Consider the following 23,908-nt stretch of genomic DNA (forward strand, 5'->3'; position numbering starts at 1 on the left):
TCAATTATTTGCTATTTTAAACTTGAGTTGGCATAAGGGCAGTATAGTTAATTGCAATAATTACCAAAGGACATTTATTAGCTTTTAAAACTCTTATTTCTGCCACACTTATCTGGAGATGAAAGATTTATCAAGAACAGGGTTCTGATAATGAATCTAATTATGTACCTGTGTTTGCAAATAGAGAGCTGTATATGTCTGTATTTATTGAGATATATCAAAGCTGATATTTTCATGAAAATACCCCATTTTTTTCTGCAGGTCTGATAAGAAGTTTCATACAGCCAGAACTCAGCTACTAGTTTGTCTATTGTCCTGTCTATAGTATAAACATGTACAGTGTTAAGTCAATCATTTTGAAGGCACGAAAAGTGTTTTAAAAGATTTGCCATATTGATCTTACTGTCCATTAAACTCTTGTCCATTAAAGCAGCAAGAAGCAAAGTTCCCCGTTGCAATGCTGCTTGAGAATGTAGTTTTCATACAGAAACAGAACTCAGATGACTTGTTTGAAAAATGGAGACTGTGGGAAAATGAACCGCCTGCAAGGAAAGAGTTTTCTTTGCTCCATACTATGCTAATGTAACTTTAGGATATTTGTCTTCCTTTTTTTTTTCTTTATGAAAATGGTAATTTCTGCTATTAAAAAGAAATGTATATCACCTTAGTCTGTGATTAGTCCTAAAGAAATGAACTATGGCGTTCCAGGAAGAAAATGTGATTTAATGAATAAATTAGTCCCTAAGGGTAGATTTATAAGTATTCTTAAAAATTATGTATTCTACTTCATGCTGGGGACTAGTGGCTCTCATTATATCACAAATGTTTATCATGTCTTAGTATGTCCAACAGATCAACAGTGAGCTGACATCATTACCCAAAAATATGTTCAGCAAAATCTCACTCTCAGTTTAAACTTTCTTTAAAGTGCAAAGAAAGAATTATGAAAACCTGCCTAAACATAGAAGAAACATTTACATTTTGTCAGAAACTAATGGGCCAGCAACAAGAATCTGACGTTGGAATTATACAGTTCCCCAGGACTGTCAATTCATACCTGTTTCAACTATTATTAATGTTAAATTGCAATAGCATGAAAGTAAAATAACCTCAGGCAGCGTGTCAGCGGTGGGAATGGCATAAACACCATCAGTCAAGTGTCCAAAAAAGGTCTGTCACCAGGAATGTAACACAAAGAGGATGTCATCACATCAACTTTTGCTTCTACCCCATGACTGGCAGTAAGCAATAGCATTTTTCTATCTTAAAAATTGCTAGTATTTCAGATTTAGTCTACTCCCACAACATTTTTATTCCTCTTGGGAAAGTTATAGTGCTGGTTTTTAAATGAATGGGAAATTTAATACCTTCTGTGCAAATGTAAACTATGCCTCCTTTCCATTTTCAAGTTTTTAAGTTGTGGTCTAGTAAGAGAATCCAATATCCAAATAAACTGGTACAAATCCTTTGGTTCATTTCACGTTTCTTTTTCAATATGTTAAATATTCAGCTTTATCTTTGAAGTATTGGCAAATCTTGTTACTTGAAGATCAGAAATATTGTTAAATTAGATAAATAATTTTAAGAGTATTAGTTTCCTTTACAAAATCAAGGTGAAAAGGACTATTTTCAATACACAGAGAAAAACTGCATACTATTTCCACTACATGCTTCATTGCCCTTATGCCTTTCAACACATGACTTTCACTCCAGCCATCTGAATATCTTCTGCATTAAATCAGTAGGAGCAGACAGTAACTAACACACTTGGATATTTTTGCAATCTCCCATCTTTTCTTTGGCTAAACATGCCTAATTTAAGCAAGACTTCAAGCTATGAATACTTAAAATTTATAAAAAGTTGTGCAATTTTGTCTGAGCACAGAGGGCAGTGCTATTGTTGCCCTCTTCTAATGTAAAGAGGATTGGTCTAGGAAATTTTTCTTGCATGGTACTGTACATGACTTTCATAGTAACAAACCTCCTGAAAGGATGCATTCTTTTCTTTCTGTGTTTCCATTGCCCAATAAATGCAAGATTTTCCCATAAACTCTAAAATGATTGTTTTGAAGATGTGATTCCTTGCTACTATGAGAGTCAAGAAGGTTTTTATGGCATTGGAAGTGTAAACAAACTCATTCAAAGCAATTACTGACTGAAATAATCTATAAAATCATAATGCAGTATGTGCTCTACTTGATTCTCAGTTGCATAAAACTTTACTCTGAGGCAGAACAAAGTATTAGCTCAAGATGATTCTGTGTCTTCCACTTTATTCTTCGGGATATTTAATGTGGTACTACCACAAAGAAATAAATCTTAAAAGTTCATTGTCTAGAGTTCGTACCAACAGAAATATAATTAGAAAAGTCTTTCTCAAATTTCACATCTACAGAATTTAAACCCAAAGGGGATTACTTTTTCATTATAAATCTCTTACTCTCATTTTAAATTTGTATGTTTTATTCCCAGTATAAAACTGCAAGGAATTTTACATTTGACACATGTAAACATTACTTAAATTAGAAAATATTTAATGAAAATAGACATTCTTTCAATGTTTACGAAAACAGAGGCTTTCCAATCAGGTACAACCTCCTGTAAATAACAGTCTTCTAAAAAAATTGTATCTAAAATATGAAATTTTAGATTACTGGGGTTTTACTATACACCATTGACATCTCTACATTATGATCAATAAATAAGAGACACATATGACTACCTGAGAAGAAGTTGCTTGAAACTGAAATTCATAACCCTACTTTAATTAATAGGATTTTTTTCTTTTTCTTTTTTTAATTCAGTAGACTTCTAAGATTCAGAACAGTAAAACCATATCTTTTGCTGAACCAGGAAAACAGTAAATAGATCCATCTTCAATTATGTGTCATTTTCCTCCAAGAAAATAAGTGGTGATGAATTCAATCTTACAGAACATACCAAGATTAAATAATTGTAAACTTCAAGAGCTCTGTTGAAATGGTTTAAGGCATGTTAACTGGAGACTCACTGATGAAAGATTGTTTTAATTAAAATCTTTCATTTTTATTTAAGGGTAAGCAACTCATCATGAAAGTATAAAGAGTGTTTAAATTTAGTATTTTGAACCATATAAAGCAAGAACTGCAGCAAAAGATTAGTATTTAGGTCTGTAAAACAGAGGGACTGGTTACAGTGAGAAACAGTATCTACAGAAGATGTAGCTGCTATTAATGCACACTGGTGATCAATTGCCCACTAACAGCTTACTTGTGAAGTGAATTTTAGGCACACACACAAGTAGAAGGGAGGGGAAGGATTATCCTTTCCTTTACAGAGGAGAATGAAGTCATACACTGGCAAAGACTGGTCTTCTGTGCTCCTTACTGAGACTCTAGGCAAAAGATCCCAATTTCTCATGACTTAAGCTAAATTCAAATCCATGGCTGTTACCTTTTAGTGAAGAAAGCAATCTAGAAAAAAAATCTGCAGAGAAATGAGTTTTAACAGTAGGATGAGAAAATTGATCACTGTCATTTAAAAACGAATTATTCAGCACCATCAGCACACTCAACTAATGGACAAAATAACAGTTCTTATGCTGCCATATGCCTTTCCTATTTTCTGCATTAATGATTTTAAATGAGAAAATGGCTGACATAAATGTTGCTCTTCCTACTACTTGGAATGGCCTCCTCCTAAGTTCCACTGCCTTAAAAAAAACCAGAAAAAACACCCCTCTTGATTTTGTGGTGAGTGTGAGCAGGTGTTTATTAATTTAGTTAAAAAAAAATAAGTATGACTTTAGAGTTTTTTTTTTTTTCCTGGACCACAGTGTAACAATGAGATTATAATAACAAGCAAGTAATAAAGAGCTACTATACACATAATTCTGTCCTTTTTTTTTTTTTTTTGAACTGGATAAAGGTAGGAAGACAATTATTCTTTACATTTTCACAATAAGCCCTAACATTTGCCTTTGCATAGAATTGTGATAACATATATAATTAAGGAATCAGTTTCCATGCCCAAAACTAGTATTGCAATATAATAGATTGAAGCATGATTGAAAAAATCTTGTTGTACAAATGACAGTGACATTTTGGAGCAGTAATGCTTTACTGAGCTAGAAAGAAAGAAACCTTTTCTTTTTATATCAGAAAAAATTGACAACTTCATTTGCTCCCTTGATTTGATCCCTCAAGAAACCCAAAGTTTATATCAATACCAGTATAACGTTTATAAGTACAAACTCCCACATCTGAATAAAGATTTTTACAAATATGCTACCTAGAGTTATAAATCTGTAGTTTTTCATTATGACCTCCATTAAACAAAGCATTTATAATACCCATTAGAATTCAAAATCGCCTTCACCAGCATACACACAATTTTTCACATGCTGTCAGCTATTTGATTCACAAAGATTATAATTATAGCTGTGACAACCTTAAAAAAATTAAATTACTTAAAATGTCATAATTCATGGGCTACCACTATTTTCTTAACTTAGCAGGCATGCAGTTACAAACTGCCTATAAAGTATATCAACATAATAACATGCAGAAACATACAGCCCTCCTTCCAACTTCTTCCTCCTCACATTTCTCCTACCATGATCATGGACTTTATAAGTAAGCCTTTAGATATTAGGATGTTAAGCCTTTTCATTTAGATTCCTGTCTTACAATATTAGTTTTTATTATAATCATGTCTACTTTTTAATTAAAATTACACATATTGATAGGAAATTAACCCAAGTATATATCCAGACATTAAGAAATGCATAGCAGGGCACAGCATTTGAAGGACTAGTTAATGACACATACGATTTTTAGAGTTTCTTTCCAGCTGATTCTTAACTATAGTAAACTATATCTTCATCTAAATCATATTTGTACAGACAAATAATAAACATTTCCCAGAAATAATAAACTATTCCCCCCAAAAAAGTATGATGCCAATATGAAATGCCATAAGGAAAGAAAACTATTTATACCCAGCACACACTGGAAATATTGTAACACAAACATAAGGTAGGGGTTACCTACATATTTGAATTTTGCTGATTTCTACTTTATTGCTGATGAGCATGATGATACAGCAGCAAGGACAGCATTTATTAGCAGGACAGTGCTGCTGTATTCAGTGACATATGCTGGGAGCACTGCTCCTTGCATCACACAGATGTCATGGACATTGTACTAAACTTGGAAAAGATTCACACTGTCACTGAGCAGAAACATTTTGAATTACATTGGCTTTTCGAATTTCCTGCATTAATTCATTTCCATCACTAGAGAGAAAAGCAGAGATAAATGTCAGTCTGTCTATTCAATTCCCTTCTTATTTTTTTCAGCAAGGTGATTGTAAGCTATAGCAAGGTTTAGGCTAACCTCCTTAAACATATAAACAAACTTACCATGGTAATATTTTTGATGTTTAAAATATAAAGCAGAAGCTACACACCAAGACATTTTGCCATTCTTAGTGGATTCATTTTTATAGGAACATACTTACCAGATGTCTCTTTCCTAGACAGATATGAATTATCTAGAGGTTTGTCTATTAGCACATTCAAATTATCTAATTTTACATTTATTAGACATATTTATTTCATAAACCCACATCAAATTCTCTGATTTTATTATTTCAATTTCTACGTCCAGTCAAAATTATCAGTAACAGAAGTAATATTGACTTCATGTTTTATTCATGGAATATAAACTTCAGATACAGGATTCATTCTTTTCCCTCTTGAAACTACTGAGAGGCTTGGCCAGTGAAGAGCTTTGTAAAGAGACGCCAAATTCACACTGTTACTGAGCAAGTGTTATTCTGAAATGGAGTTGATTGTTTTCTAACAGCACTCCAAAGGGCTACCTTCGGGGGATACCTTATAAAGTACTTCCCATTTATGGAACAGAGATAATTTATTTTAGTGAGCCATTGTTCTTATTTAGAAGGTTATTAAATGGTCTTAATTCCCTTTTCCACTTCACTAATTCTAAGCTTGCTTAATTTTTCTGCTAGCCAATATGGTTATGATTTTGCCCTAAATACAATTGTATTTTAAAATATATCTAGTTTACAAGCAAATTATTCTTTATAATTGACCAGTTAATATTATTTCATAATTAGGAAATAACAATGTATGTATTTTAACTTTATAACTACACACATTTTTAAGGAAAGGCTCGAGTTGAAAAACAAACAAGGAACTTCAGATTAGTTTTTCCACTTTGTCTTACATGATCATGAAAATGCTTTGTCTTATGATCATGAAAATGCTACCCAATAAAATGATAGTCTCACAAGAGCTACTAGTAATTTTATGTTGCTGGGTTTTAAAAAAATTAATTGTAAAATTAAGTCCACATACAGATCCTTTTTTTCTAATGTACAGCTGTCCTGAAAGTTAGTGGATCTAAAGTTCTATCCTTAAGAAGCAGACCAAGATTCCTCATAATTCCAGTTCATATGGAGAGTTCACTTCAAAGTAAAGCTCTAATCTTCATAAGACATTAGAAGACCAGTACATGTCATATAAATTGTATTACATATGAATCTAAACCCCCTAACATATGCCAGAACACTATATGAATGTGTTATTAATATACTTGGACACATTTGGAATTATTTGCATTACTTCTCTGAACAGAATTGTTGATTCTGACTTCACCATGGCATGAAATGAGTGAGTGGTCAATTTAAATTAAGAAAAAGAACTCCAGCTAATATGAAGCAATCCTAAACCTGCTTGATTTGTAGTAGAAACTGTCAAAACCAATGGTGGTCAAACAAGTTTGCTCCACCAAACACCTGCAAAACTCAAACCAAATATGATGTTTATTTTGTCTTATGAAACACTTACAAATTGATAAAAACTGAATCTAAGGCAAAATGCTAAAGAGTTCTCAAATCAGAATATACATTTCCCCAATTATTATATAATTTTTTCATACTGATTGTAGCTGCTTCAGCAGGAGGGGGAAACGAATATATTTGTAATCATTAACACCTTACTTGCCTTATTTTCACATTAATGCACTATTTTATAAGTTTGAGAACAAAACAAGAAAGAGCTAACTAAATGACTAAAAGCTAAAAGGCAACAATAGCTTCTCTATGGTTGTTTTCTAATTAATAATTTCAGTTTTAACCTCAGATTTTGCAAGGAAGATTAAGAAGCAGTTTGAAGCAGTTGAAATTGTTTAAAGCAAAATTTTAAAAGTAGACATGCTTTAGGAAAGGTATTGGAAAAAAAAAGAAAGCTTTTCTAGAGCAAACACAATAATTTATCTATATGGATTGTGAAAACATTGTATGAATGTATCTGAACTGCAATTACAGAAAATGCACTCATATTTTCCTCCTTCATTGTAATCTTCATATAGAGAAGATTGAATTGCATTAAATGTCATACTGATTTGAAGAAAAGCAAGGTATTCTGGGGCACTTTTTAAAGCTGCTTTGAAACTACATTAAGCAATGATTATAACTGATAAATTGAGATTTTTAAAATTAAACATCTTTGGACATCTGAAGCACAATTTGCTTCTTGGCCTTACTTAAAATTAGAATTCCAAGAATCTGAGGTTGAACATCCCAAATTGACGCATACAGTAAAATTAATACAAAAACTAATATTTATTCATTTATCAGGGAAGAGGACAAGTCCTGTCTGAGAAATTTATTGCTGCCTTGCTTAGAACTGACACCCAGGATCATTAACTACTGTAAACAGAGGAATCTCAGCTGTCTGGGAATAAACTAGTTAGTAAGTGGAATATCTGCAATTGGTGTACTAGTGATTCATTTGCATATCTACCATATCTGTGGCAGTCATTTAAAATCAGGAAAAGTGAACAACTTGAATTATTGAAATTTGGAGTTATTTCTACCTAAAATTTATTTAGCTATGTTCTTAAAAGTAAGCCATAGTTTAATATGTTTTCCCCTTAAATATTGGCAGAGAGATTAAAAACGGAATGGGCTGTTACAATGCATTAAGCAGCTTTGTTCTGCAGGTATAAAAACTGAGACAGCTATAGAAAAATCTTAAAGAGTCACATCAAGCTTTGTCTTTGCCTATCACTACATAGCTGCATCAATCCAACACATGGGTCAGTCTTAAAATTGCTTTAGTTTTCAACAATTAGACAGCAGTGAAATGCAAGTGTAGAGGCTTTACTGATCACTCTGGCTGCAGTGGCTGCAGTGGCAGTCATTCTGACTGCTTGACAGCCCATGGGGCTATGCTAATGCTGATACCACTAGAGGTTGTGACAAACTCTCAAAATGTTATGAAGGTGGATGGACAGTGAACACTGAATGCTTACCTCTAGTTTGTTTTGTTATGGTCTGGTTTGACTTTTTTGAATGTACACAAATTTGTCCAAGGTTTCTATGCCTAGACTCTACATGAAATAGAATATGCAATGCTGAATATGTGGTCAAGTGTACATTAATAGGACACAAAGATTTCTGTGCTCTTTAACACGCACTACTTTTCTCAGGTTGCTTTCATTCAGTGACAAAAGTGTTTCAAAAGACCTGAAACAGTTAACCTGCCACAATCCCATATACCTTACACACTATAAGTAGCCAAATGCAATGCAAGCTGAACAGTGACAGAGAATGAAAAATAGATTGTATGTTTTAGGTTTGCAGCAGTAAATTATCATGTTCTTCATTGAACTGTCCCTAGGCTCAGCCAACCATACATCATTTGTCAATACTTCAAACTCAATCTATAAATTAATGCCATGATTTTTGTGCTGTCACTAAATGTATGCTGTTCTTAGGAGAGGTCAGGAACTGCAGAAATCATCTAATTTTATGAGTTGATACATATTCACAAATCCCAGGAGATCTGACCTATATTCCATGTAGATGATCAGAAGCCTTTTAGCTCAGCTGATACCTGGATTCCACTCCAGTGTTAGCAAACTTGTGGACATCAAATGGGGTTTTACACTAATCCTGAAGGGAAAGGAAGTAGAAATATGCCAAAAAAAAAAATAGCTATGACTTTAGGAATCCTATCTTCTATTTGCTTTAGAGAAATTTTTAAAGTGGAAAAAGAAGTGGAAAAAAGGAAACAGTCTAGAAATTCACCACCTATGTACATCTCCACTGGCATATTAGTACCAAGTCAGTAATGTCCCACACCAGTACTTTCCAGAAGAGAAGACTCAAAGGAGATTGAGTGAGTGACAACCAAAGTACAATGATATGCTAAAAGCCTGAGAGACTTAGTACTGCTAGTCTCAATAATAATAAATAAAAAAAAAATAAAGAAGAAGGAATGAGGAAGGGAAGGGAAGGGAAGGGAAGGGAAGGGAAGGGAAGGGAAGGGAAGGGAAGGGAAGGGAAGGGAAGGGAAGGGAAGGGAAGGGAAGGGAAGGGAAGGGAAGGGAAGGGAAGGGAAGGGAAGGGAAGGGAAGGGAAGGGAAGGGAAGGGAGGAGGGAGGAAGGGAGGAGGGAGGGAGAGAAAGGAAAGAAAGGAAAGAAAGGAAAGAAAGGAAAGAAAGGAAAGAAAGGAAAGAAAAGAAAGAAAGAAAGAAAAAAGAAAGAAAGAAAGAAAGAAAGGAAGAAAGAAAAACAAAATGATACGCAATATCATAGGATTATCTTAAAGTTGCTAGCAATTTCTTGATACACAAATATTTTTATATATTTATTGGGTTTACATGGCAAGGTTTTGGTGGTGTGTTGGAGAAATGATTTCTGTAAGAAGCTGCCCTAATGTTGAACAGAGGCAATTCCAGCCAGCTCCAAGGCAAGACTTGCTTCCAGCCAAAGCTGAGCCTATCACCAGTGTTGGTAGTGCCTATGTGAAAAGACATTGAAGGAATGGTAATGCATGATAGGAAAGAAAACATGAGAGAAACAGCCCTCCAGATGCCAGATGCCAATGTGAAAGGAAGAGTGGGAGGATGTGCTCCAGGTGCCAGAGCAGACCCCTGCAGAGACAAAATAATATGAATTGACTTCAATCTTCATTCCTCATCCCCTTGTTCGGGTCAGGGACAAGCTGGGAGTTAAGTTGAGCCTGTGAAGGAAGAGCTAGTGAAAAAGTGTTTTCAGATTTTTTTTTTTTTTTTTTTTTTTGCTTCTCACCATCCTACTCTGTTGCTTGTTTGCCCAAGTCTGTTTTGCCTGTTTCAGTACCTCACAAGCAATTCCCTGTACTTACCTTGACTCATTAACTTTTTATTGTGTCTTCTCCTGTCCTGCTGAGTAGAGGAAATGAGAGAGCAACTTAGTAGGGACACTCAGCCAAGGTCAAATCACTACAACATAACCACATATTTTCTGTGTTCTGGATATGAATACTGGAAACAGAGGTAATGGAGAATTCTTTTACCTAACAATACAGACTGGATATTACCATTTAAATATCCTGCCTCCTTGCAGGTCTGTCATTGTTTTTCCCAGTAAGAGCAGGTGATGATGTTTTTATTTTGATTCTACTGCAAACCAGATGAGAAGCATGGGGAATTTGCAAAGACAAAATGCTTTCCTAACATAAAGCTGCACTATTTGCAAACTAGAGCTGGCTTGTAGCCAAGACGGGTTGTATCTAGGCATGAAGACATAACCAAAAAAATAATTCTTTATTGACTTTTCTCATCATCAATGAAAACTGCAACCCATTCCACCTTAACAAGGTGCTAATATTTCTGCACAGTTTAAGGGATGTCTCAAGAAAAATGATGATTTGCTCTAAAATGTATTATACTTAGAGCTGGTTGAGATTTTTCTGAGTAAATCCAGATGCATCAAGACCTAAATGCACTGTCAGAAAACTGCCCATCTGCCTGCCTGCCTGGCAGGCTGTTTAAGAATCCACAACTTCAGCATCAGGTGCAGTTGTATCATGTTGATGGGGGTCAGAAGCCTAAAGACTGAGGAAGAATAACTACTTTGATGATCCAGCTTTGTAGTCTTGCCTGAATTTTGAAGGAAAATATCTTGTTTGAATTCCCCTTCTACAAGAACATTTAAAAAAATCTATTTTTAAATTGCAGTATTCAGAACACAGGAAGATGTAGATTTGAAAGCATACAAATATACACTATTAAATTTTGTAGTGCTGGATGCTACAAAGTATCATTCTAGGAAAGAAATTGAATCCATTTGTCCTGGCTTTACAAGAAAAAAAAAAACAAACCTATTTAAAATACTAAGTCTCATTCACTTTTTTCCCAATTACCTACCACAGCAGAGGCCTTTATAACAAATTTCTCAATTAAAGAACACCATACGCATAATGCATGGGACACACTAACCAAGATGGAAAAGACAGGCTTTTGTTTTAGCTTCAACTACATTGCCATTCTCTTTTCAACCTGATATAAAAATCCTGATATACTTTTATTTGTTTTAATTATGTTAAAAAAACCCTAAAGACACAAGAAAATCCACCAGGAAATTGCCTCAAGTTGCCCCAGAGTATGTTTGGATTGAATATTAGGAAAGATTTCTTCACTGAAGTGGTGGTCAGACAGTGGAATAGGCTGCCCAGGGTAATGGTGGAATCACCATCTCCGGAAGTTCAAATGTGCTGTTTGTTAACAATTCACTTCTATGATCAGCCTAATAAAATCAGGGTAAGATACCTAAAAACCTGCATACCATGTGGAAATAGCAACCTTAAGGACAATGATGATACACAGCCTTTTATGATGTGGAAAGAAAGTAAGAAATTACCTTGCTTTGTGTACAGAAACAAATACTTATTTTAGTCTGCTCTACAAACGTCAGAGTAATTACTAACATGGATGTTTAAAAAGTAATTTTAAAATGAAGACATAAAATTTGCTTTTAAACTTCATCCTTTTCAAGCACAATGTGTTGTTTCATGGCATGACTCCTTATTACAAACCCTCATATAGATATTTAGTAAAATTAGATTCTATATCCACATATATATAGCTATAGTCAATGTTTAATATAGAAAAAAGTCCTCTGCCTGAGACTTTTTCCAGACTTTGACACATTCATTTGTCATCCAGTTAATGAAGTTATCTCAGTCCTTCATCTGCAAACTACCAATTACAACTCAGAATATGAGGAAATTTTATGCACAAAACTCATCAAGATTCTCTGACTGTTTTTGTAATCCTTTAATTATAGCATGTGAATGCCTTTTGGCAGTGTAGAGCAGGCCAATATTTTTAAAAACCAGGTGTAGATAGCATGAAGGCATGTTAAAATAGGTCATATTTTATTGCTTTACCTTCTAATAAAAATGTGTTTACAAGAGAGGAAGTACATTTGGACTTCCATACTTAAAAGATGATTAAAAATTATTCTAACTTAATTTATGGCATGAATTATACAAAAGGGTCTCCATATCTTTGTTTTGTAAGACCAGAAGTTATTTGTGGCACAGTACTTTTATCAAAACCACTAAGAATCTCAAAATGAGATCAGAAAGAAATCCTGTTGTACACAGATGCACAACATACTAGCAATTTCAGATTTCAGTATAAGGTAAACAGCCACAGGCTAAGGAAAACCTCTCTTATATTTTGTTTTTACTCAAACATTAGACCATGTTGTTCTGCATTTTTATGGGCTTCTGTCATCTCACTGACACATACTTCCTTCTAGTATAAAACATAGAGCTTGCAGATACTAAAATGTTCATTGATTTTTAACAGCTTACAACCCTCCCATTCCCAGTACAAAAATCCAAACCAACAAACAAGCAACTAAGACACTTTATAGTCCAACAAACAATTCCAAGGAACTTCACATTCCTGAAATCCTAGACTTCAGCCTCACTAAACCCACCTCTACTCCATGCTTACTTGGAAAGGCAACTGTATATTGAACCTTCTAGGGCATAGGTTTTGAGATTCATGCATTTCTCCTAGTCACTCTAAATTCACTATTCAAGATGGTGCTGACCTTGCAGCAGCTACCAGATGAAGCTGAAATCTTTTTGATTTCTTCTCTTTGTCTTCTGAACTTGCTGAGTTTCTGTAGGCAGGAATATATTTTTTTCCTAATCTTTTACTCTCAAGAAGTTCTACATGCACTCTAAAATAGATAATTCATCATTATCTTAGCAATCTTCCTTTGTCTTTTATTCCTATGGGAACAGCTTATATTTCATATAAATTTCAATACCTACAAGTAAAACTGTGATAAGGAAAGCACTTATAGTCTGCACTTCAATATATTTGTCCAGGACAAAAGAATAATACTTCTTTACTTAGGATCATAGAATGGCTTGGGTGGTCAGTTGCTACCAGGGTCCTAATTTCTACCTTTGGAAAGATGGATGCCATGTTTCTTTTCTCCCCCAGTCACCTGGGACTTGACTCGACTGCCAAATACAACTTTCCAAATATCATGGAGAGCACGTATATAGAACCTCTACGTTGGACATTATTAAAGAGTTTCCAGACAAGTTTACACTATGTGAACAGCAACTGAATCCTTATCACCTCTGCAATTTACACAAGTATATAATCAAAATTTAGGGAACCAAAACAAATTTCAGTCTCCAAAGGTTTTGATTTTCAAAGTCTAAATTTTAGGGTTTCCCATATTGCAGTCTTAGAGCAAGTTTACCTTTTCCAATTCCTGCATTTAGAAATGTTCAGCTTTCCTACCTCTTTTGTCACAGCACCTGTGCATGTTCCTGCTGGAAGTGAACATTATTTCCTTCCTTTTCCACATTTGCCCTATAAACTGAGAATGCAGCAACATTCCTAGCTCAGGGCCCTGGAAGAGCATGGAAGAAGTGCAGAAAATATGGGGACCATTTTGAGTGTCTACGGTTTTCAAGCTTAGCATTCTGCTAAAAAAAATGAAAATATGAGTTTGTCTTCACAAAATATTGTTGAAATGAACAGGATGGAAAGTAACAGTGTAGAACCTGCTCCATCAACAGCTATGTCCTGAAGATGGAGCATAATTTTCTGCATTCATTCCATTTGCTAGTAATACAAATTACCAGTATGTGTCATAAAATTGTAACACTGTAGCTCATACAGACAACCAAGAGAAATTAGTATCAACTGGCAACCAAGAGGAATGAGAGGCAGAATCCAAATACTTCTACATTATGTATATTAAAGTCAGAACAAAGGTGCCTATTTCAAGGCAAAATGAAAAAAAAAAAACCCACCAAAAGAAACTAAAACTATTTGTCCAGAACAAAAGAGTATGCATTGTAATTAAGTTTTAACATTACCATGACTCAGACTGAACTTTGCCTTGAAAGTGGATAGTGTTTCAAAAATTGTGATAGAAAAGGGGAATGTAAGAATCCAGAGCAAAATATTTAACTTCATTAAATACCTGTCTTTTCACTCTTTTTTAGATCTCAGACAATGTGTTACATATGTTAGTGAGAACATGCATCTGATCTCTAATGAGACATATGCTTTTTGGAGAGTGCAGGTTCCTTTCTCTATGTAAACAAACAAAACCAGAAATGCCCCTTATGTCACAACTCATTCTATTTTCAAATCACCAGAATCACCTCTCAGCTCTATTAGTCTTTCTTATTGCTATGTCCATAATATTTTCAACTCCCCTCATTTTAATTTTTTTTTTTGTTTGTTTGTTTTTATCTTTTAAGAACTAGGTTCAAAAGTTCATCAGTTTTCATCACATTCTGTCATTTAGAAACCAAAATAGATTTTACAGAAACCTGTGCTGGAGGGGCCACTAAGCATGAAATGCCCAGGGACTGGTATCACTTAGTATTTTGCTGTCATCACTAAAAGAAAAATGAAAGCCCCCATATGATCTGTCCCTGACTAGTGCAAATCAGAAACAGCATTCCTTAAAAGCTAGGTATTATTGAGACACAATCCTCATCATGCTAGCAACTTCTAAAACAGCACCATAAAATTCTAGATTAAATCAGTAATCATGCCCTCCAGCTTCATTTTCTTGCTGGCCCTGCACAGCCACCATTGCTCACTGCATCACATCTACAAGTTTTGTGAGAGTTTAAAGGACATTTCAGAACACCTGTCTCAATTCAGACACTTGTCTTACAGTCATATTACAGATATCAGGCTTGCAGGAAGAAGAGCGTCTTAACAGATACATGCAACCAGGCATGGCTGTAACTACACAAAAAGTGACAGCGCACTTACGCGAAGGAAAAAACTCAACAAAAATAACAAGAAGTCCTCAGCCAAACAAGACCCGTGTCAACAACTTTAGCAATGGTATCAGGGAAAGTCAACATATCAAACCCAGCAGCTGGAATGATGAGCTGAAAGACATTCTCCACTTGATTATATACTTCAGAATGAAGACAAAATCCCCCAGACTTTCATAATTCTTAATTAAAAAAAACAAAAAAACAAACAAACAAAAAAACCACACAGAAGTTCCCTTTATGGCAATAACTTTCACACAGTTTTCAGGAAGGCTCAAATTGAAACCATAGTGTGTTCCTTGTTAGAGCAGCAGCAATTTCCCATGGTTTGAAGAATTCTCACTCTTTAAAGCATGTTATAGGTTCACTGAGTTATAGACTACTTTTCATGTTACTTAATCAGCCATGACTTCTCATTAGTTTACTTCCACTGAAACAATTCTCATGGTAACAGAGAATTTTAAAATGTTGCCTGCTAATCACCAAAGTCACATGTTTATGCCCCTTAGAGAAGATGTCAGAAACAGATATAGTGAAGCAAGAAGCTTCCCTTTCTTCCTGAAGAAGGATAATTCTTTAAAGACTTGTTATCCCATGCTTTTATTTGGGGAACTGTAATATATTAGATTGATTTGCTCTTCAAAATATTTTAATAGGGCTTCAGAATGGAACACATTTCTACAACTGTTGTAGATGTTGGGAGCACTGGTAGTAGTGGTGGGTAGGTGATAACAAAAGCATATGGAGGATTACGATTTGTTTTTCTATAGAATGTTTTCATTAGCAAATGAAGATTACCAACAATTAGATGCATCTAAGATTACTATTTTGCTGTAATTCTAATGGAAATATAGGGGTTACAGCCCACCCAGAGCTCAGATTTGCCAGTAGCTGCCTTGAACACAATAAGCAAGATGAGGGTCTAAAACATGCAAGAGTTTAGGGAAAAAAAACCACAGGCTCAGAGCCAGCACACCCAGTGGGCTGGTATTACAGCTCTCAGGCTTTCTGGGGAGAACAAAAGTGTTCTGCATCTTTAGAGACCTATTTTGAAACAGAATAGTATTTTATTGTGCTTAATTCCACAATTAAGAAAGCTATGTGCCAGAAAAATGTGCTGGTTTTTGGCACTTTAAGACAGAGCAGAAGAGAAGGTATCAGCTCAGACTATCAAAACCAAAATGATACCATTATTTAAAATCATTTTCTGGTAGAACACTGACAAAACCCCTACCTCACATTGTTCAGTCCCTAAAATCAACTCAGCTTTGAGTATTCCTTTCTCCTTGTCTCCAAAAAATTGTTGTCTCTATGCTCAGCAGACCTTTTGCAATGGATTTAATGTTACTTTCCTTCCATCTGCCTCTAGAAGTCAAGATGATAATAAACAAGGTATCTGCTTCTGTCTATTCAGAGGCTTCATGGTAGAAAAATGTCCACATTATGAAACTCTGGAGTCCTAAAAAATTCAAGGTCAAGCAGTTATGAGTCTAGAAAGTTTTTGCCTTGAGTGAAAACCATTTGAATGTTTTTTGACACTGAAGCCACTGGAAAGAAGCAGGATTAGTAAAGTTATTGTGTTAACCAAAGAAGTAGCAAGAAGATTTGCCAAAATAAACATCATTGTGTGTACATTACTATACACCATGAGGCTGTAAAAGTATGCATTTTTCCACATAAACCAGTGCCACTAAACAAGAGAAGAAAAAGAATCCATTTTAAATAAGAAGCAATTTCTTAAAATATTCTTTAAATTTCGTTAAGTTTCATACAGGAAATCCAAGTACTTGGCACATTTCAAAGCATTAAAAACGGTAACAGTTCCTTGTGAGAAGACAGAATTCACTGTGGAAATGCCTTGGGGAATTAAATTTTTTTGGACTGTATCTTCCTAGTTCAGAAAACAAAAAATTTGGAGTTAAAGAGAGTCAGATTTTAGTGAAACAAAACGTTGCATCTTTCTCATCTGATACATGTGATGCAGTCTATGCTGCTTAGACAGACTGAAGGCATGGAGAAAGACAAACTGATTGAAACTCCACTATGCTCACAGCCAAGATTTGTAGTCATTCAGAAACAGCAAGGTATCTAATGCTTTTATAGCTCAATCTTCTCTGTATTCTCAGATCACATAAGCAATAAGATCCCCTGAAGTATTTTTTTCTCCGGGCTGAATATGCCCTCAGTCTCTCTTCACATGTCCTATGCTCTTGGTGCCCTCCCCTGGGTTCATTCCTGTATGTCAGTATTGTGCTGAGTGCACAAAACTGGACATGGCAGTCCAGATGTGGTCCTACAAGTGCTGAGTAAAAGGGGAGGGTCACTTTCTGTGAACCTTTCACCTGCTGTGAAGACCCTTACTACTGCTGTCCAGGGCGTGTTGTGCACCATGACCCCAGAGTCTTTTCTGCAGAGCTGCTTCCCAACAGCTGGCACCAAGCCTGCCTTGTGGCTGGGATTACCACAAGCCAGGGCAAAGAGCTTTTGTTCTTGCTGAGTTTCATAAGATTTATGTAAGCCTTCATAAAGTTTATGTAAGCCATTTCTCCAGCCTGTCCAGGTCCCTCTGACAGCAGCCCTTCCTTTCTGCCTGGTGTCACCTGCAAACCAGCTGAGAGTACCCTTCACCTCATCATGCAGATTGTCAGTGAAGCCATTGAATGATATTGGTCCCAGCATGGAACTGAGGGATCCACTACCTCCTGGCTGCAAGCTTGGCTTCACAGCCTTGGTTTCTTAAGTCCAGCCTATTTTCTGTCCACTTTATAGTGTCTTTATCCATTCTGTGCCCCACCAATTCTGGGGGCTATGGAGGAAGCTACAGAGGGTGTCAAAGACCACTACAATCAAGGTATGTAAGAATCACTGTCTTTCTTTTGCCCTATTGTGGAAAATATTATTTGTATATGGGAAGTGGGTTTTTTTATACTCCCATTCACCTTGCTGTCCTTCATGTGCTTACATGTGATTTGCTCCAACAGTGTTCTCAGGGACTGAGGTGAGGCTGACTGAAGTACAGTTATCTGGATGCTCCTTTTCATTCTTTACAATCAAGCTCCACTAACTTTTGTAGGAAATACAAGTGTTTTAAGTGATGCCTTACCATGCCTTCCTTTGCCAGGGATACTTCATCATGTTCAAGGGCTCAGGGACCTGGAAGGCCTGAGGACAAGCCTTGCAAGTGAAAACCACAGTATAAAAGGTACCTTAGCCTTTCTCATGACCCTTATCAATATGTCAACTGTTCCAGCAAGCAATAGAGCCACACTTACTTAGCTTTTATTTTACTCCTGATGTACTTTAAGAAACCTTTTCTATCTTGCATTTCCCTTAGCTGGAGCTTGCTGAACTCCATTCCTATGTAAAAGGACAATGACTCTTTATTCCTCCCAAGTAGTCAGTCTCCGCTTCATTGTAGGGTTTTTTTTGTGTGTGTGTTTGAGCGAGTCATACTCCTCTTCTGTAAAGCTTGTCTTCTGAGTATGGGGAGAACAGCTCTTGTGCTCAGAGGATACTGTCCTCACAGATTAGATAGATCTCCTGGGCTCCTTTGCCCTTCAAGGATCCACAGGAGCCTGCCAAGCATGTCCCTGAACAAACATCTCCCCTCATCACACTATTGATCATCTGTATCAAGAAATTGTCTTCAATCTGTTTCAGAAATCCGGATTGCTTGTGTTCAGCCTTATTGGTCTTCCAGTAGTTACTCCTGAGGTTAAAGTCACCCAAGAATACCAATGCCTGGAACTATAAGGCTTTTTCCACCTGCCCCGAGATTGCTTCATCTTCCTTCTCTTGTTGATGAGGTCTAGATCAGACACCTACTACATCACTTATCTTGGTCTGAACTTTGTTCTCTGTCTGCAAGCTCTCCACTTGTTTGCCACTTCACCCAGGGTCCTGCCCACTCAAAACACACCATTGTATAGAGCTTAAAGGGAGAGCAGCTCATACTGACACCCTGCTAGCACCTTATGGTACTACATGTGCCTTGTATTTACAACTGGGTTCAAGGTTAAGAAGAAAGGGTGAGTGGGCCAGACATACTGAACTTAGGTTTGTGTGAGTTTATGGGCCCCAAGTGGGGTAACTCTCTGGGGGCACCCCTGGTAGGGGAGACTCTCCTGGAGCAGTTCTGTGTCAGGAACGAGAGATGCATTGGACTTTTTCAGTCTTCAGCTTCTGTTAATTGTTAAATTATCAAGACCTTGCATGCGTGAAAACAGCACAAAAATGGCTAACAAACTCATACTACAAGGTCTTTTTAAGTCTAATCAAAAGCGAAACTACCTAATTAAGAAGTGACGCTTAAATTATTTTAAAAATTATTTTTCAATTATTATTTTAAATTATTTAAATTATTTTAAATTATTATTTTAAAATTATTTTTTAAATTATTATTTTATCAAAACACCCCAGGGCAGACAGGGGGATATTCCCATTGCCCTGGATTCCCACAGGTTTGTCCCTTCTTTGGTGAAAGAATTCTGAAGTTATGATTTGCTGTCACTCTTTTCAAATATACCTGAACCACAGTAATTCTAGGGAAGCAACAAGATCTCACTAGGAAAGAAGAGGATTTAATGCAAAGGCATATGAAAAAGTTTCTATAGAACTGACTTAAGTGCTGTTGGAATATAATGAAAATGCTTTCATTCAATTATTAATCATAATATAGAGTCACTATCAACTCTACATATTAGAATTCAAAATGTGGACTACTTATCTAATGATCTCTTAAGCCAATTGTAGACAGACACAGATTTTCTATGTGTGTCCTTAAACTTAAATTAATTAACCAAAAACACTGTCAATCTATCTTTCATGATGGTATGTACATATGACCATTTGCAATATTTGATCGAAAAGCTACATAATTAATGAACTTGTACACGTTTAACTTCCTCCACTTTTCTCAGATTTTGTTTCACTGCATTGAATTTATTATTTACACTGTACACGATGCAATGTTTATATGATAATATTGATATAGAATCACAGAATATCCAGAATTGAAAGGGATCCACAAGGATCAGAGAGTTCAATTTCTGGCCCTGTGCAGGACAGTGTCAAAAGTCACACCATGTGCCCAAAAGTATTTTTCAAATACTTCTTGAACTCTGTCAGACTGGCACCGTCACCACTTCCCTGCAGAGCTTTTTCCAGGGCTAAACTACCCTCAGGATGAAGAACCTTTTCCTAATTCCCACCTAAACCTCCCCTGCCACAACTTCAGGCCATTCCCTGGGTCCTCTCTCTGATCACCACAGAGAGGAGATCAGTGTCTTCCTCTCTTCTTCCCCTCAAAAGGAAGTTGTAGACTCCAGTTTCTTCTCCACACCAAGTAACTTCAGTCACTCCTCATGGCTTTTCTTCTAGGCCTTTCACCATACATACATAATGTTACATATATATTTTAAAAAAACCAAAACCAACACTTTTATATATAGTATTCTCTATACAAACTTTTAAATTCAAAGTTTCAAATATGTCACTAAAAAATCACAAACTTTATCATTAAAGAATTTCCCACTATTTTTAAAAACTTTTTTTTTCTGTTAAAATATACCCTAGGACACAGATGTGTACAACTGTGCTTTCAGACAAGAATATAGTGCACTTTAATTTTACAGTGCTCAGTGTCTCACAACTAACTGCCTGCCATTGTATACTCTAATGCCCAACTCATGTTCTATGCTAGTCTAGTCATTATGCTATGGAGTCATTCAAACCACAGACTGCTTGACACCCTGCTTTAAAATATCCCGAGGTTTTAGCTGGTATTTGCCACTTATTTGCAATGGCATGATAATTATTAGTTTAGTAAGTGCCTATAGCAAATCTTGTTAAAAAAAGAATGTTTCACATCTTGATTTAATAACATCTTACAGGTTATTTTTTACTAGGATTTACAAGTTTAGCTGGAAACCTCCAGTCTTTAGACCATCTGCATGCAAAGAAAAATAATGGAAAAAAGAGCTCTGTTAACAACCTTAACACCTCTCATAATATATTTAAAAAACCCTACCAAACCCCAAAAGGCCTGAACCCCAAACTTCAAAGTTTTTTGTTTACCACAAATTTCTTTAAGCTTAGAGTTTTTAACTGGCATTGTGAGTTAATTCATCCGAGTCAGACTTTGATGTGTAACTTGATTTCTTCAAGGTAGAGATGAAGCAGCAATTGCTTACCTGACTCACACGCAAATGTCTTTGATGTCTCATCGTGAAAGATAATTGCCACTGCATGCTTCTTTGTCTCTCGAGGCAATCTGGTTATGTTTTTGATATTGTGCAGCTCTGTTACCTTAAAATGAAGAAAAGTATTTTAGACCAGTGTATAAATAGTACAAATAAAAATATTAACCTTAGCATCTCAATTTTTACTATAAAGTGTTTTTCCCGTCCTAGTTTCAGCCAGGACAGGGTTAATTTTTCACAGTAAGCAGGAAAGGTGTGTGGAAAGGCCCAGAAGTTATTCCACTCCACCTCACTCATTGCCAGGGGCAGGAGTAAGGAGCTCTTCTTCCAGCAGAGAAAGCATTGTGGGGAAGAGCCTGATACTGGCTTTCCCTGTTGCAAGCTTTTCCATGTAAATTGATTCTTTGTGCTGCTGTTACTGTTCATTTCTCTGTCTCATTGCTGTTTCTAGTAAATCATTCTTATCTCAACCCATGATTTTCAGCTTTTGTGCCTCCAATTCTCAACTCCATTCCAAAGGAGTGGGAAGGGGAGGGGAAGGGGGAAGCGCAGCAGTGTGGTTTTGAGTCTCAGTGGGAGGCCCAAACTGAGGAGTACCATTCCTAAACCCCTAGGGTTATTTATCAGATTGGTAATTGGTTAAAAAAAACCCACATAAATAGGTAGAGTCTTAAGTTACAAAACTTAATTCTAATAACTCTATTTCTCTAATAAATTTCGACAAAACTGTTTCTTTAATAAGTCCTACATGGAAATAGTTTACAGTAACATCAACTCAGCCTTGAGATTTGTATAATCTATTTTTCAATTCCTATACTTATACAACTTGGATCGGTTTCAGAATCTGCATCAAACAGAAAACCTAACGTTGGAAGAACAGTGTTTCATTAGTTAAGGAAGGTAACTCAACTAATATGCCAAATAGTATCACTACATTGTAAGGATAGATCCTCATGTGTCTTTAAAATGTATCTCAAAAGAACTCAAACTTTCATTTTATTTCCTAAATATTAGAAAAGCTTATCAACAATAAAATACTCTTGCAGCAAGTTTACAATATAAAAATTCAATCTATTTCAATTTTCTTTTGATGCATGTATATAACTACAATTAACAAAAAATGGAAGAAAAATATGTTATTCCAACCACACCTCGTGGCCTGCCTATATTAAACTGATTAACACTTCATATTCTGAAATGTTTTTCTCAGTTTCTTGGAACTCTGGGCAAGCTTTATCTGTTTAGAGTTAGTTTTTCTCAGGCAGGACATTTGCCTCAGGCAGAATTAATTTCCAGAAAAATGTCAGCTATATGAGTTTGGACATCTATGACTACAGAAAAAATTGACTGAATGTAGGTGGGTTTTTTTTGTTTTGCTTTGTAATTGTTATGCTCCTGGTGTACAGTTCCAGCATTCCTTTTCACATGCTGAAATAAATGTTTTTAAAGCAGAAGAGATTTTATAAGGTGCAGTAAAAAAATGGAACACGTTGGGGCAAAGACATTTCAATAAAATATTGATAGCAGATGAGCAGCGAGATGCATCAAACCAACAAAAGAAACTGAGACAAAGCATGAAGAGGAATGTGTTATATGCTGACGAACTTGGGACCAGAACTGAAGACTGCTCTAGAGTCTGCCTTAACAGCCTTCAGCAAAACTCACTCCAGTTTGTCAATATCTTTGTTGTAACAGGTGGGCCAAAAATGAATATGGTCTAATGTGTGCTAATCCGAGGAGAATAATCATTCTCTGTACTGACTAGCCATTCTTTTGTCCACCCAGCCCACGGAGCTTTGCTGCCTGAGACATCAAAATCCAGGGCCCTCCCTGCAGTCCTGCCCCCAGCTTGCCAATGCCAAACCTGTGCCATGCAGGGGTTCTTCTACCCCCAGGCTGGCACTTGTCTTTTGCCCTTAATCACTTTAACAAAGTCCATGTCAGCCCATTCATCCTGCCTGTTCAGGCTGCTGAAAAGGTGACTTGACTACCAAAAGCACTGATCCTTACCAATTTGTTCTCTGCACATTGGTGCAGCTCCCTTATTTCCTCCAGGTCCCTGATAACAATATCAAGAAGGTCCAAGTGCACAGCAGTTCCACACTTGCTGCAACCCTCCAAACAGGTAAGCACATTAACTACACTAATAACCAACATAACTACATAATAACCAACCATTAACTACATAATAACCAACCATTAACCATATAATAACCAACTAATTAACCACAACTTTCTGGGTCTGACTAGCTCTAGCTGACCATCTTTACATCATGTAGACATTCACCTGCATAGAGAGTAACGTCCCAACTTCAATTTGAGAATCCCACAGGAGAAAATGTGAAAAGCCCTGCTAAAGTTCTTCTCATAACATATCACAGATGGTGATCATACTGGTCAGGCACAATTTACCCTTGGTAAATCCATGCTGCCTTTCCCAGATATTATATTTACTCCACAGTTCTTCCTATAGGCTGAAGTAAGACTGTCAGAAATTCTCCAGGTTGATCTTTGGTTGACTGCCAAAATTCTCTGTATTCTTCATGTTAACCTTTTGGCCTTCTTTTGGACACAGGTGCATTTGCCT

General features: G+C 36.0%; 1 protein-coding gene across 2 annotated transcripts in view; it reads right to left on the minus strand.

Annotated features, from left to right (window-relative positions):
- The window catches only part of DOK6 (docking protein 6), a 246,983-nt gene that overhangs the window by 103,767 nt on the left and 119,308 nt on the right, over nt 1–23,908 (minus strand). For both annotated transcript variants that reach the window (XM_021530883.4, XM_085571881.1), the window contains exon 3: nt 21,313–21,427. In XM_021530883.4, the coding sequence (XP_021386558.1) occupies nt 21,313–21,427 (115 nt within the window). The remainder of the gene's footprint in view (nt 1–21,312; nt 21,428–23,908) is intronic.

Source organism: Lonchura striata, chromosome 2 (genome assembly GCF_050655825.1).
Source record: "Lonchura striata isolate lonStrDom1 chromosome 2, ASM5065582v1, whole genome shotgun sequence".
Taxonomy (NCBI): Eukaryota; Metazoa; Chordata; class Aves; order Passeriformes; family Estrildidae; genus Lonchura; species Lonchura striata.